This window comes from Gymnodraco acuticeps, unplaced genomic scaffold (assembly GCF_902827175.1).
Source record: "Gymnodraco acuticeps unplaced genomic scaffold, fGymAcu1.1, whole genome shotgun sequence".
Taxonomy (NCBI): Eukaryota; Metazoa; Chordata; class Actinopteri; order Perciformes; family Bathydraconidae; genus Gymnodraco; species Gymnodraco acuticeps.
The window spans coordinates 179,453-196,389 of record NW_022990342.1 but is presented as its reverse complement, the minus strand read 5'-3'; the positions used below and the strand labels follow the sequence as shown (position 1 = coordinate 196,389).

At 41.6% G+C, this 16,937-nt stretch overlaps 1 protein-coding gene across 1 annotated transcript in view; it reads right to left on the bottom strand.

Annotated features, from left to right (window-relative positions):
- LOC117551002 (eukaryotic translation initiation factor 4 gamma 1-like) overlaps positions 1-16,937 on the bottom strand; it is a 91,369-nt gene that overhangs the window by 30,547 nt on the left and 43,885 nt on the right. The window contains 8 exon segments of the mRNA XM_034223653.1: positions 916-1,317; positions 3,611-3,802; positions 6,264-6,397; positions 7,879-8,074; positions 9,341-9,429; positions 11,032-12,291; positions 13,209-13,278; positions 16,820-16,912. Of these exon segments, the coding sequence (XP_034079544.1) occupies positions 916-1,317; positions 3,611-3,802; positions 6,264-6,397; positions 7,879-8,074; positions 9,341-9,429; positions 11,032-12,291; positions 13,209-13,278; positions 16,820-16,912 (2,436 nt within the window).

Below are 16,937 nucleotides of genomic sequence, written 5' to 3'. Positions count from 1 at the left end.
GTGTCAGGAAGAGCAAGGCATATTTGATAAGAGCTTAAAAAGTTGTATATATAGTCATACTACATATATGTATACAAAAAACAGTATTTTGTTGCATCTTGTCCTTTTTTCAAAACTGAAAGTAGTTTTAATGAACAGATCTTTGGCTGTTTGCTTTCGGAAGTGGAAGCAAATTAATCTGTGTACGAAATTCCATATTTTATCAGTGGTTAGTTTCCAGAGGGGTCAGAAGCTCAAGATAAGATAAGGAAATGTGCCAGGACGTAGTCGTAGTTAAATGTTACTCATATATAAGCTGACCAAATATATACAAATATGTAATTCAGAGTCAGAGTATCGCGTCAAACTCCAAGATGAGAATTTGAAAGATTGTCCACTGTGCAATAAATACAAATAAAAAAAGCTTGTATTTATTTTCACGTTATTTGTCGTCAAAGCTACAGAGAGAGCCGACCCCGATAGTGTCAAAAAGTGCACATCTGTAGAAAGACCCTTAGAACAACAGCCCTTAAGTGAACATGTAAGCTTACTCAACACTAATTCCATCTTTTAGCTTAAGAAATATTTTCCAAAGTGCGGCAGAACACAAAAAAAGCGTGTGTTTATTTCCACGTTATTTGTTGTCAAAGTTACAGAAAGTCTGATGAGACACTTGAGAACCAAGCCCAGGTCAAGTGAAGGCTCACGGTGTTACACTTTATGTCATAGCAACACACCACTGAGCTCTGTGTAGAAGTGTAATATCAGATTATTTTCTTCTCCCTGCTCCTTCTCGGGTACGGTGTGTTTATAGAGAAATGTTTAGTCAATAATTGTTATACATTAAGTTGTGCATACCACATACCATAACTTTCGTTCAAATCAAAAATGAAATGAAAACACCTTATCAACAATCATCGGCTTGGCACCACTTACCCCCATGAGGCAGTGGCACATGTTGGCGTAGGCCACGGAGAAGTTAGGCTCGGCGATGGCCTTCTCGAAGGTCAGATCGATGACTCCTTTCAATCTCTCCTCCGTGTCGATGGTGAGATCGATCACCATCTTCATGAGCTGCTGAAACTTCTGCGGGGTGAGTTTGTTGAGGATGCTGCGAACACTTTTAAACAGCTCCTGGGTCTTCCCGTGCTCTGAGTCGTCGCTCTCACTCTCGACCTCCACGCGGGTTTTCTTCGTCGTAGGTTTCCACGCCTTCTCCGCCTTGTTCAGCTGAATGTCATCGCTCAGAGACATGGTGGTGAAGACCTTCCTCGGCTTTTCGCGCTGCATCTGCGCCGAGCGACGAGGACCCCCGACACCCATACCCATACCTGGAGGCTGAGAGGAGACGGAGATGTTTAATTCATTCATGGGCGACAAGGATTACAATTACTTTAAATGTTATTGAAATATGTAGAACACATTTATTTATAGTTTTGTAATTATCAACCGCACTGATAAATACATGTACAATAACTTACTTATTGACTCGTTTACATGTTGTACTGCCTTGACCGTATTGTTCTTGTATTTGTATGATAATGTCGTATTGTTTTGTAAGCGTACTGTTCAATTTAGCATAGGTCACTATATATATTAAAAGTGTTAGCTTGTATTGTCAAAATGTTACTTCTACTGTCTGTTATGTGTGATTGCACCATCGGGAATGCTTGGAATTTCGCTGTGTAGTGACAATAAAGGAATCTAATCTAAATATGGAATAGTGCAAGATTTAGTGCACGATATTTGATGAGGGCTAAGTATTGGGGCTGTCAATGATGACGTGTTCACTCTGGCGATACATCTAGAAACATTAACACATTAACAAGTTCGAACTCAACTCCCTTCTGTATATCTAGCGGCAGATTTCTAATTCATTCAAGGGCGACAAAGATTACAATTACTTGAAATGTTATTTAAAGTGCATTACGGAATAGTGCAATATTCAAATTGCCGAGTGCACAATATTTGACGAAGGCTAAGTATTAGGGCTGTCAACCGTGACGCGTCAACTCTCCGCGTCGGGCCGAACCACGCCCCTTAGCCGTGATATAATGACCATATATCACGGCTTTTATAAAACGGTTACCAAGTGTGGAAATATGAAAGAAAAATACACACTAATTTAAATAGTTTTTATTAGTAAATAATGATGTTCAAAATAAAATAGTCCCTCCGTTGCCTTCTGCACAAAACATAGAGTGAGGTGGTTGCTATGCAACAACACTAACAGCTAGCGAACATATTAGACAGAGAGCGTTGATCCATTATTTGGCTATTTATTTACATTAATGTGTCTGTAGCCGTTTATTGTGCAGCCACTGAAAACCTGTCCAGCATCAGTAGCATGGCTTACGTGGTCACTTGTATAGGTTGAGGTTGTTCTACGCTGTTGCTTGGCGTGGCGAGAATATTGCTCCACTTTCTCCGGTCCCCGAGATTGGGCTTCCAGCAGCTCTGGAGAGAGCTTTCGCACCTGTGGCCACTAACGGTCATCATTTCTCTGCTTTGTTTCAGAAAGCTTTTGAATGGTGTTACTTTTCCAGTTGGTCTACCTGCTCTTCACGTAGCTCTGCATGTCGTCGTTTGGAGATAGGCACTGCTCAATCCACTCCTCCATAGTAAGGCCACCCCGGAGGTTGAAGTTAACCTTAAATGTTTCTATCTTAAGCTTTGTAAGTTTGTTTCATAACGGACTAAATGTAATAATATTTATAAAACAGACAAGTCAAATCAAGCAATCTGATTGGTCGATAGCGTTTTTGCGGACCTTTTGAGTACAGATTTGAAAACATCGCTGCTTGCTTTAAAAGTAGCACAGTTCATGATGTCAAACCTTGGAAAGTATCTAGATATCCCTGCCCTGATGCCAAAGTAACCGCACACTGAATGTTTTGCCGTCTGATGTCTATGTCTGGACCGCTGCGTAAAAAGGAAGGTTTCTGCCCCGTTACTTCTCCGCTGCTTTCTTGTCCCAGTTTGCTTTTCAGCCCAACTGTATACAGTTTTTCTCAGACGCGGAGGGATACTGACTTGTTGTGAAAAGTAACTACAATTCTACCCGTGGTATACGCTGATTATATCACGGCTAAGAACCAATCAGATTGCGTGATTTGACGTGTCCGTTTTATAACTAGAAATATTAACTAATATAAAAATAATTCACACAAGATAATCACATTAACAAGAACGCAACTCCAGAGATATGGAAAATGCACCCAAATGACCCCATACGTTTTTTTGTTGCTAAACCTCTAAAAAAAGATAAAACGTCACTTGTTTTGCATCAATCTTGATACAGGGTACTTATTATATGTTATACTTTGGATTCCTAAAGCTTTTAGTCTACCCCATCATTCAAGGGTGGTTTTCACTATAAGTAATGTTTTTTTTTGGACGGACACAATAATTTACATTTTTTTTACTATGTTCAATCTGAATTTACTTTAAAATAACATTCTATATTGATTCTGACTTTTCTACATCCAACTCACAGGTTTATCATTGCTTTGAGAGAAAAGATTATTAATTTAAGCCTTTTAGAAGATATGGTCATTTGTTCTGGGAATGTCATTTTCGAGCCTGAGGCCTGAAAAACAGGCTCAGGGCTGAACAGGTTCAGAAAACTTACAGGTCCTCTCCTTTCTTCTCTTCCTCCTCCTCCTTCCCTTCCATCTCTTCCATCTCTTCCTTCTCTTCCTCCACCACCTCCTCCTCCCATGTTAGGTCTGCCGAGGTTAGCGAAGGAAGGCGTGAAGTCGGGGCCAGAGATCATTTCTTTCATACGACTGGGGTCCAGTTGGCGCAGAGGGGCCTTGTTTGCCTGAAAAAATAAGTAAAAACCGAATGAGATTTTCTCCAAGATGTTAATGTAACGATATCCTGCTTTATATTGTGTCTAAAGCCCTTCCATAGTGTTTTATTGTCAGAGTAGGGTCATCAAGGCATCTTTGTCCATGCTTTATTGGTATATTGTCAGACTTCATGCCAATAATTCAGGAATAATGGTTTCATAAACCCCGATTTCTCTCACCGGTTCGCTATGTGTGACGGAGCGGATCACAGAGTAACTGACTCCGCCACTGACAGCCGGCGGCACACAACAAACATTTCCCGCTCTCTTCCGTTCGTCAATAATAAGATTCAATCATCACTAAACGTCCCTTTCTCCCCTCTCCCTTTCTGTAGCGCGACCATGAGTGCACGCTTGTGATTCATACTTTAACTATAGTACACGATACTTACGTGACGGGCGGTCTCCCCAGCAAAGGGGAATGTGGAAAAGACGGAGGCGCATCACTTCCGTGGTTTAAATAGGATGTCATGAACCGTGCAATTTATTATTTATTTTGCGTTTATTAATGATGGGGGATGATTGTGTTAGTTAACCTGTTTATGTTTGGGTCGGATCGTTTTTCTCATGTTTGAGGGGTTAAAATTAAGTGTTTTTGAATGAATTGTGTAACCTGTTGACGGTAAGCCTGTGGGGAGGGGCTATGGGTTCATAAGGGACGGTGTTGACTAACAGCTAGAATGTGTTTACTAGTGCTGGGGGGAAATGATTATTTTGAAAACGATTAATCGGGCGATTATTTGATCGATTAGTCGGCTAATCTAACGATTATTTTTCTGTTGTTCAATTCATAAAAAACGTAATGTAAAAAAAATGACCCGAGCGAAAAATGCTAACGGACATTGGCACAGAACTCAAGATAAAAGTACCCTTATTACTTATCGTAGCTGCACATACAATATATCCGATTAAAGCTGAGACTCCACAGATTATGTAGGTATATAGTATCATCACTGAGTGATCCGGACTCGCGACAGGGGAAGCAAATACAGTCATCACAACACGTACCTTCACAGAGCTTCTAGGGAGATCGTCTCACCCGCCGTAATCTGATCAAAAGACGTGTTCAATGGCATTAAAATGAGAAAAAACGCGGCTGAATCGGTTAATCCATAGGTTTTTAACGTCTATGTATAAAAAAATGATTGAATTTATAATCCATAATTCCATTTTTATGTAAAAATTGGAGAGCAAATGCTAGCTGCTAATGGTAGCCACCACAGCTAGCTGCTGCTTCTGCTAGGCTATGCAGCAGTCTCAGTGAGATATAAATATATAAATATCTTTGCGTTTTGGACTAACTTTAAAATATTCCCATGCTTTTGAAGACCTAGGGCGAGATGTTTTCGTTTGGGGGCTTCGTGCGCAATCCTGTGAGGAGGAGGTGGTAGCCGTTTCAGTCTCCATTGTGTTTGAAGTGCGATTGCGAACTGCTTGTTGCTTTGGGTGACCCACGTGTGTGTAGCGACGCGTCGACGCGGAAATATGTCGTCGACGATATTTTGAAGTCGACGCGTCGCTACAGCACTAGTGTTGTGACGGTGTTGGCTAACAGCTAGAATGTGTTTACTCCATGAGGGATAGACAACCTAATTTGGTAACTTTGATTTTGTTTATTTAAGTTATACTGTTTCACTTTTATCAATCAGTATATTTGTTTTGTTGCTGTTATAAATAAAGTTTTGGAGCTTAAATCAACCGACTAAGCCTATGTTTTCAAACGGACAAATAGAACTCCGTCACACTATCCATTTCTTTATTACGAAACCACACAGGTATTTGTTCAAAAGCATAACCTCCCTTCACATTTACTGCCTCTAGGGATGGGAATTTGAAAGCAAATGTATATTCGACCACCAAAAAAACGGTTAACCGATTAATGCAGCTATTCAATACTCATTGTTGTTTAAGAATATGAGCATGTCTACTCAGGGGAGAGGCGGGTGCGGAGTCGATTCACAATCAGGCCAGCTGTAGAAGACCCTCTCCCCTGGAATTTGGGCATAAGATGAGGTTTGAGTCTGCGTGGTCTGCGAGTAGGGAGGGGCAGCAGCCGTATCATTAGCTAGAGCTAGATCTGATGGATTTGGACATAAACGCGAGTGAAGTATAACCGGACGCGAGAGAGAGAGAGAGAGAGATCAGCACCTGCAGCTCTGCCCGCTGTGAGGGGCCGGTGAGCAGAGCAAAACACACCATTAGACCTAACACACTTAGCTATGGCACTGTCGTATACATTGAATTATTCCATTTGATCATATGTAATCAACTTAGGCAAAACAAATTAAAATATTCATAACTCATATTCGCTACCTGAATAACTTCGATTAATCGTTCCCATCCCTAACTGCCTCCATGGTTTTACATATCATCGACATAGGAGAAACTATGCAACACTGTGTGTATGTGTTCTATTGCGAGGGGTTTGCACCTGGTCCAGGACGACATCACTGATGGCTGGCAGACCCTCGGGCTTGTTCATGCTGGCGGACATGAACTGGAAACCCAGAAGAAACTTTCTGTCGTAGTGCTTCTTCTGCTCTGGGTCGATCGGCTTCCAATTTTCTAAAAGAGAAACCAAAACAGAAAGATTACCAGAACATTCGTTTATTGAAAACATCTGAAACTCACTCCCACAACGCAACAACCACCACTGTTCAAAACTCACCTTTTTCAGACTGGCTTTTAATGTGTGATTATTGATGTGTTCTTATGTTGTTTTATAAGCTTGATTTCTAATTCAAATGTGTATCTTTTTACCATTGTAAAGTGTCTTTAAGCACCGGATAAAAGCGCTGACATTTGTATTACTAACTAGGACCGTAGCCAATACTTCATTCATAACATTGACTTTTCAAAATCCTACACAGCTTGTTTTTGCAGATTAAGATCAAAATGTGTCCTATAACTCTAGAGCATTGTGAAGTCAAAATGTACTGAAAAAATATCAAATAATTTGCAAAATTCACCACAATCTATCTATCAAGCGATTCAAAAACTCCCAAGCCTAATTTGGACATTTACCGAACGTTTGCAACCCTAGTCATGACTTTAACTTAAATCCCTCTTGTTCAAGCTTCTCTTTCTTGAGCTTATTGTTCAAACATTTGCTCTCTGTATCTTATCCTATATCTAGAACTGCTCGGGTCTTGATAGATTGAGTGGGGAAGTTCATGAGATCTTTCTAGAGGGTTATCAAGAATAACTTTTATCCAATGACCTTTTCGCTCTCTGTCTGTGTCTGTGTATTCTCTTGTTCCGATTAACCCAGCCAAATCTTTGTTCTTGTTTTGTATCTATATCTACGCCGGGATCCGGAGTCGAGGCTGATCCTCTTGCTGTAGTCCTGTGTCTTGGATCCTCGATCCTGAGTTCTGGATTAAGTCGTGGACTTCGGGTCGTGGCTGAACCTGTCTCTGCGGTCCTGCCTTGGGTCTCGTCATGCTGCTTCCCTGATGGCTTCCACAGGATTGTAGCTGACATCCTCGTGGATTCATCTTCTTATTACAGACTCATGCATTTCCTAACATTCGGTCTATATGCTGTAAAATGTATTATCTCTTTGATTTACACACGGCATCTATTGCACGTCTGTCCGTCCTGGGAGAGGGATCCCTCCTCTGTTGCTCTCCCTGAGGTTTCTCCCATGTTCCCTTTAAACTGTGGGGTTTCTCTGGAAGTGTTTCCTTGTGCGATGTGAGGGTCTAAGGACAGAGGGTCTAAGGACAGAGGGTCTAAGGACAGAGGGTGTTGTTTTTCTCATACTGATATTCTGAACAATCTGTGCTGTTGTATTTGCTGTAAAAAGTCTCTACTGTAGCCTATTTTTATTATATGTACAGCACTTTGGCTCGACCAAAAATCGTTTAGAAATGTGCTATATAAATAAAACTTGATTTGATTTGATACATCATGCTCGACCATCACATAACTATCATTTTCCACTGAGCAGTCAGGTAACACATGCCACTCCCAGGTGTTTAACAAAGCAAACACAAACGTAGCTGATGAGAGATTAGATGGCCGCTCAAGGTTCAGAGACCCACCCTCTTTGTACTGGTACTTCTTGTCAGGGTTGTTGGGATCCGGCTTGGTGTTTTCAGCGTCCATCTTGCCCTCTTTGTCCTCCTTGTCCTCCCAGGTCATATCCGGATCCTCTGGGGCAGGAGTGGAGACGACGGGGGGCTTCGTCTCTGGAACGGGGGTTGGTTCAGGCTCAGGAGGAACCACTACCTGCTCCTGCTGGAAAGAAGGGAGAAAAGGTCAGACTAGGGCTGAACGATATTGTAAAAATCTGGCATTGCGATATTTTTCTCCATGATCTTTACCTGATTTTCCATGACCAAAACAATTACTCTTTCTCAGCGTACCACTGAAAATGGTTTATTTTAACATCGAACAGGAAAATAAGGTCTGCATATGAAACATGTTGTGCCTATCTAAAACAAATCCAATAGTAGGCTTACTAGCTTCTACACGCTAAAGCAACTGAAATCTCTCACCAGCAAAATACCTCAACAGTTAAATGCCATTTTACGTTTCATTACTATACCATACAGTATTTATTATCATTATAGTATTACTATTTTGGCGATTAGATAAAATATAAATTATATTTGATGCAACTTTAGTTACATTTCCAATACTTTGGGAAAAATATTGTTTTCCATAACTTTTCCAGGGCCTGGAATTAGCTTTTTGAATTTCCATGACTTTTCCAGGTTTTTAATGACCTGGAAAAATTGAGGTGTTCCCGTGGGGGGAGGGGGGCAGAGGGAGGGGAGACCAGGTGCATGTTGGGAAAAAGTATCGTTACAGTGGATGAAGGGGGTGGGGGAGGGGTGTCTAAAGTCAAAGATTAATCTTGATTGGGCCAAATTTGACCTCGAGTCACCCAAAACAATTCTGCTGGGTCTCCCCAGACCCCAACACCAAACTATACACTTATTTAGAGACCTTCAGACTTGGCTAAAATTGTCCAAATCAGTTTTGTAGTGTTTATATAGCTGTTGTGGAGGATATCATAAAGCCTTGTTCCGATACAAAAAACTAGAGCGTAGTTATTATATAATGCGAACTTGAAACGGGAGACCCGAACACAAAATAAGGGTTAATCGATCAGTTGAATTTAGCGACGCAATCTGTAAAACTGAATACCTTTACAAAGATTCATAGAAAAGCACCTCGTTAAGTCTTGTGTTTAACAGAGAGAAATAATTCATTTAGCATCAAATGAGGGAACGTCGAGGTGACTGTAGGGATCATACAACGTTGTACAAGCTTTGAAATGAATTATTAACTGCATTCCTGCACACACACACACACACACACACACACACACACACACACACACACACACCACACACACACACACACACACACACACACACACACACACACACACACACACACACACACACACACACACACACACACACACACACACACACACACACACACACACACACACACACACACACACACACACACACACACACACACACACACCTCTTTAAAGGCATCGAGGAGGTCGCCCACGGTCTCCTTTTTGTTCAGATCCTTCATCTTCCGCTTCTTCTTTGGCACAGACACAGCAGCTGAAAGAAGGAAGTAAAACACAATGAGCCTCAGATCAACACAAACATAACCTGAGAAGATTCAGAGATATTCACTACACGTATTATCATGTTGTAACTAGAGCTCTACCCATATTAACCTTCCACAAATGAATGGGTATCTTTTGGTATCTGATGAATTTGTTGACAAGATAATCATAATGTTTGTTGCCCTATTTACTGTCTCGCATAGGCACCAATATTCATTTATTTTGGTTGGTCCATGTGTACAGAAATTGCATATTATACTTTTTTTTGGATCACCTGCATTCATACTTAAAAAAACTTCAATATGTCCAAAACTCAGCTGCCCGCTTGCTCCCCTCCACCCGACGCTCCGACCACATTACATTACATTACATTGCATTTAGCTGACGCTTTTGTCCAAAGCGACTTACAATAAGTACATTCGACCAGGAAGACACAACCTTGAAAAAAACAGAATCATATAAGTACATCAGGTTTCATAGAGCCAAACATTTCAAGTGCTACTCAACTGGCTTTAGATAAGCCAGTCCTTTAGTAGTATAAAAGTGCTTCGTTAATCGTTCTAACGCTCGAAGTGGAGTCGAAAGAGATGAGTTTTCAGTTTGCGCCGGAAGGTGTGTAAGCTATCTGCCGTCCTGATGTCAATGGGGAGCTCATTCCACCATCTTGGAGCCAGGATAGCAAACCCACGTGTTTTCGCCGATGGGAACTTGGGTCCCCCTCGCAGCGAGGGTGCAACGAGTCGTTTGGCTGATGCAGAGCGTAGTGCACGCGCTGGGGTGTACGGTTTAACCATGTCCTGGATGTAGGAAGGGCCAGATCCATTCGCAGCACGGTAAGCAAGTACCAGTGTCTTGAAGTGGATTCTAGCAGTTACCGGAAGCCAGTGAAGGGAGCGGAGGAGCGGAGTGGTGTGGGAGAATTTAGGAAGGTTGAAAACCAGACGAGCCGCTGCATTCTGGATGAGCTGCAGAGGTCGGATGGCACATGCAGGTAGACCAGCCAGGAGGGAGTTGCAGTAGTCTAGGCGTGAGATGACGAGAGCCACATCACCCCTATCCTCCATGACCTCCAATACCGGCGGGCCAGATCTAATAGTAATTTGAAATTATCCTGCGGGCCGAAATTAAATCCACCAATGGCCTGATCCCCGGGCCTTGAGTTTGACACATGTGGTCTAAAGAGTCATTCTCGTATTGGCTGAGAAATTGGTGCTTCCCTATAAGGTTAGTTTATTTGTATAGCACATTTTAATAAGCGATAAAATACTGGCTGCAGCTAAAAGTGAAATGATAAGGCACGGTTAAAGGATCTCAGGATATATATATATATATATATATATATATATATATATTTGTTGGTAGTGGGTTACCCTTAGGTCTACGATAATGTCGACTGGCAGCTTTAGACGTATGTAATACCCAGCTTTTTTTTTTAACTTTCTCTTGTACGCCACGTAAAGGTTTCGGTACCTACTTACTGTATATTGTGTCTTTATTGTAACTAAAAGAAAAATTCAAAATAAAGTATTATCTCAGGATAGGCTGCATTAAAACGAAAGTTTTTTTTAACCTATATATAAAACCATAAACTTACCTTGCATAGTAGCTTCTACCAGGGCAGGGGGGAGTGTCTGTGGAGGAGGCGGAGTTTCAGTTTCCTCCATATCCTCTTCTGTGGCAGGGGGAGGAGTCAATTCCTCTTCTGCTGTGGAAGGGGGAGGAGTCATCACCTCTTCTGCTGTGGAAGGGGGAGGAGTCAGCACCTCTTCTGTGGGAGGGGGAGGAGTCAATGCCTCTTCTGTTGGAGGGGGAGGAGTCGATTCCTCTTCTGCTGGAGGGGGAGGAGTCAATACCTCTTCTGCTGTGGGAGGGGGAGAAGTCAATGCCTCTTCTGATGTGGGAGGGGGTGGAGTCAATGCCTCTTCTGCTATTAGGGGGGGGGGAGTCAGCTCCATTTCTTCAACACTTTCCGCTACAACTGGTACCGTTTCTGCAGGATCTGGCACCGGGGATTCTTCAATAACCTCCACTTGAGTAGGAGCGAGGCATTCTTCTTGCTCTTCAGTTTCGACGGGCGCTTTCTCCTCTTCAGGTTCGACGGACATCTCCTCTTCCTCCTCCTCCTCCTCCTCTTCCTCCTCTTCCTCGACGACAAGCTCAACTGGAGTCTCCTCGACAGGTGTGGGCTTCTCAACCACAGGAGGAGATGAAAGTGGGGTTTGGAGAATTGGCGCCTGAGTGACGGGGGTTTCTACCACGTCGCTGATATCGGGTTCGGCGATAGGGCTGTCGTCTCTCTCTGTCGTCGTGCGTGCGGTAATAGTTTCCGGCACCTCTGGATCTCGAGGGGCCGGCAGTGGGAGGCCATTGGGGAGACGAAGCTCCTCTGGTTGTGCAATGGGAGACTCAAGAGGGGCCTCCAGGTGAGCGGGGGGCACCACGACTGACGGCTTTTCTGGCTCCACTTCAGCGACACCATTCGTGGTAGAAAGAGAACAACGAGGCACATCTTCTACTTCTTCTTTCTGCTGCTTCACCACCACCCCGTCTTTCTTGATTTTTGCAGCAGATCGTATCGCAGCAGGGAGGGGGGCAGGGTAGGCGGGCACTTCTGGGGCAGATTTGGGAGATGGGGTGGGGTCTCTGGTAGGCCGAGGAGCATCCATTACGTCTGCAATAACAGGGGCAGTTGGTGCAGGAGTGGGAAGAGGGAGAGTTTCGAGAGGGAGATCTTGAGGGGGTTCAGAGGGAGCAGTGTTCGTGTCAGAGGAGGCAGATTCTGTGAGGAGGGGTTCGCTTTTAGCAAGTTCAGGGGTTTTTGACGGAGGAGGGGGCGTAGGTCTCCCTCTGTCATCTGGAGGGGACAGAAAAAAAAGATGTCAAGATGTTAGAAAAGTATCACTCGTCTCCCAGCTTGAGCTTCAATATCGGGATACCTCATGCAACCCAGAGACTTTCAATACACCAAACCCTTTTGAATGTATTGTCAATTTGGTCCGTCTGCCCTGTATCTATTTTATGTTTTGTTATTTGTACTGTTGGAGTATTCCTTTGATTCCTTGTAAGGTGACCTTGGGTGCCTTGATAGGTGCCTACAAATATGATGTTTTATTTATTACATGTATTTCTGATCCTCTCCAGAATGGAAGCAGTCATCACATACAGAGCATCAAGTAGTTCCTGAGCAGTGTCCTTCACATGCTGATATCCAAGAGAGGGAGTTACACAGTCACAAGATGGAGGAATGGAAAGCAGTATTCAATGTTTACTTCAGATTAGCTCCACGTCAGAAATGAGCATGCTTGATGTCTCTCTCCATAGAGGCTGAATCATCATGTTAATCACATAGCTATCATATGCCTCAAACAGTCCTGATGCTCTTCTAGGTAATCACACATCCTGTCAGTCTTCAGAAAACAATAATTTTAGAGTTAATATTGAATTTATTGTCATGGCTGAAACTTAATGTTTTTTAATAAAAGTTAATCTGCTGATTATGTTCTCGTTTAATAATTTGATGTATAAATATGCATAAATAGTAATACATGTCCATCCCAGTTTCACAGAGTCTAAGGAGAAGTATTAAAATGGCTGGTTTTGTCAGTCCAAATAACAAAGACTTTTTCTTCCACTATTTTCTGACATTTTATAGACCAAATAACGACTTGAGAAAGCATTTGTCAGTTGCAGCTCAGTCAGATCTTGTTATATCGGCAATATTAAAACAATAATTGTGAAATTGTACTTGTAAAAAGTCCTGTGTGAACTCACCAGGTCTAACCAGCGCTGCAGCAGATGTGACGCTCTCACCGTTCGCCTGAACCGTCGGACTGTCTGATAACTGAAGGAGACACAAAACACACCACAAAGAAAGTAAGAATTACATCATCAGTGAACACAACACTAACTGTTAGAGCCAGTATTTTGTTTTTATAAGAAAGGCCAACTAATCGTGACGTCTGTAGTCAACGAGAGTATAAAAGACTACATTTCCCACTGCGCCTCCTCTGAAAAACAGTTTCTAACCGTCCAATTACCCTTTAAGTTATCAAGTTATATTACAGGGTCTATGCAGGAATCCTAAAGTCAAATTTAAGACCTTTTAAGACCCTGTCCATACATGTTAAGACCTCATCGCCACTTTGAGTTCTAACCGGTTACCTTGGCGACACACTTTACCTCACATTGACTATATACAGTATTGATTGTCCTTCCTCCTCATCTTCCAACCATTTGGACGCAGACTTGCATTTCCCCATAACGATGTTGCTTGGCAACCAGCGTAAACGGACCTTCGCGCTATCAAGCAGTGAGCGCGCGATGTCCTGTTCAGATGACGTCAAACCCAACGGGATGCCATCAATAAACTACACAGAATCACACTACACACCTACGCAACAGGGTTTCCGTTAGCCGGTAATTACCGTTTTTTTAGCCGGTAAAATTGAATAAAAACCGGTAAATTCCAAACCTGCCGGTCAAAATGTCCGATGCTCCGATCGATTGGCCGCCGATCATTATCGGCCGATATTCACTCTTAATAGTTTGATCTGTGCTCTCTATAAAGGCCGACCAGGAGAGCTGGATCTGATCGATATGGACATAAACGCGAGTGAAGTATAACCGGACCCGAGAGAGATCAGATCAGCTGCTGCATAATCACCTGAAGCCCCGCCCACTGTTTAGCGAACTGCATGAGAAACTGACGGGCTGTCGAGAGAGAGAGAGAGAGAGAGAGAGAGAGAGAGAGAGAGAGAGAGAGAGAGAGAGAGAGAGAGAGAGAGAGAGAGAGAGAGAGAATAATGTACTTCATCTACAAGTAGTTTGTTTGAATGTAATTATGTTGTTTGTTGAATCATTTATTGTCAAAATGAATCTGAACTTTTCGATCTGTAACGATTATAAACTGAAGCAATATAAAAATGACTCCCATTAACTGAGTTTTAAACATCAGCATATCCGGTCCTAATCCGGTAATTACCTGCTAACGGAAACTCTGCTACACCATTCTTATTATTATTATTGAAACATGACCGGTAAGTTTCAAATGTGTCCGGTAAAATAAATCCTGTTCAGACATTTGACCGGCAAGGAAAAAATCCTAGCGGAAACCCTGATACGCGATGATTACATTCAGGCAGACTGTAGAACACAACCTCTTTGGACCATTTATATACTTATTGAAAACAAGCTACAAAATGTAATACCTTGGAAAATGCCGTTTAACAGACTTCATTTATCAACTTTTAATACTTTTTAAGACCCCGCGGACCCCCTGATCATCTAAAAACCATCGGTGGCCAAGCAGCTCTTCAAACGGTAAGTAATATAAAGGAAAGACGACGAGTTAAAAAATATCTGTTCAAGGCTTGATAGAGAAACAAGGAAGGAAGCCACCACACTAATGCTTCCAAATAGAGTAATTCACGTTGCTGGATCTATGTAGCACATGTGAGAATGACTCGTATATCAGCGTGATTTTAGACAGGTCGTAGTGTTACATGTGTTCGAGGAATGGAAATCTGCAGCATTCCCAGTAAAGCCGTAACATATGGAGCGCAGGCAAGTCCATTCCTGTTTTATATACAAGTGCTACAATAGACTTAAGCTGACGTTTACACAGGAGGAATGTTTTGTGTTATGTGTGTGTATATAAGATTTGAATATTGCAGTAACAGTGTCACTTTGGATAATTAAAAGACAAGTGTTGGTGTTGTAGGCGTCTTCTTTGAATATAGTGCTAAACAACGACTTAATGGACGAAATAAAACTACATTTTTCGGTGTCGATTTCTACTACTCCTCTACGGATAAACAAAATACCTGAGTGCTCACAGTCTTTTGTGGTTGTCAACATGACTGAGTTAGTCATTTCACTTAAATGTAGTTTCATAATTTGCCTGAATCGTTTATAGAAGTTATTACATTGATAATCAAAAAGATATTAAAATGAAATCAGTTCTGCTGCTTTGAAAATCCTGTTCAAATACATCAAATAAAATAAAGAATGATCGTAACATTAAAAAGTGCCATTTTCTAAATTCAGTCGTTGAGGTTGACATTGTGACGAACATAATGATATTTTACAAACCCTGATTTACATATGGAAAGTAGGGCTGCACGATATATCGCGTTGTGACTATAATCGCAGTCACATCGCAATTTCTTTAAACATTTTTTTAAGACTTGATATTAAGCAGGCAAATGAACTCAAACAATTCTTTTGCTGCTTGCTACAAAAGGAAAACTTGCGCGGCTCTCATGTCAGGGGCACTTGAGTGAGTGACCTTATCCTTACGCCTGTATCTACTTGTCTTTTTATTTTATTTAATATTTTTTTATAACTAATGCTTTTGATATATTGTGATTTTAAGGCTTCTATTATCATCTGACAACAGCTGGAAATTAGCCATGTCGGCTAAAGCTGCTCCATTTACTGTTTTTGTGACAGTTCATCGATGGGGACTGTCCACGACACTATAAATAAATAAACGACCAATCACAATCAAATCTCCAAAGCAAACGGACCCCGTGATTAAAAGGTAGAAACACTGAATAAAGTCGTTTCCTGTGTTTCTCCAGGGCAGTTCGGCGCTGCTAACCGAGCTAGCTCAGCTTGTTGCTCTGATAACTTCAGATCCAGACGTCCGTGACTAAAATCCTTCATCCGGTTAAATGTAGTTAAAAAGAATACCTATTGTTTAGCATTAAAGTTCAAGAAAGGAAAAAAAAACTGTCTTCAATTCCTGTATGTTTTCATATCGCAGGGAGGAAAATATATCGCAATGTCAGTTTTTTACAATATTCGTTAAGCCCTAATGGAAAGTCAAAGAAGAGTCATAACACTCAGATTTAATTGTTTAAGTCATCTCTGAGTGTTATAGCAGTCTTACAATTGAGGTGATGATAAATAACATTGTGTAACCCATACAGTAGAATATATAAGAAAAGTATGATTTGTAGTCAGTCTTTAACCTAAACTCCCATTTCTTAAATGTACATATCATTGTTGTAAAGGTTTCAAAATTACAGGAGCAAAGTAGCAGCAGATATTAAAGTATATGCTTTTAGTATATTGCCTAAATACAACTAATTGGTTGTTGAATTAACAAAAATAAGGTAATTATTTATAAAACAATTGTATTAAAAACACATTTAAATAAGACGACAATTATATTTTAACTAATTAGGCTATTAAAACCTTCCAAATTGACACGTGTTGCAGCCCCTAGCTTAAGTAAAAAGCATAAGCAACATGACTGAGTGAGTCATTTCACTAAACATACATTTTACAAATTTGCCTGAATCTTTTTATGCGTCTAAAAATAGAAAGGTGAAACTGAAGCTGGTGTTTCTGCTGTGTTGGCACTTATTGAAGCTCACCTGTGGTGGGGTTGGGGTCGAGCCGCTGCGACCCCCGGACATAATCTCATCTGTAATATCCCGACCTCCTTGGTTAGGGTCTCTTATTCTGATCTGTGGAGGAAAAGGAGACGACATG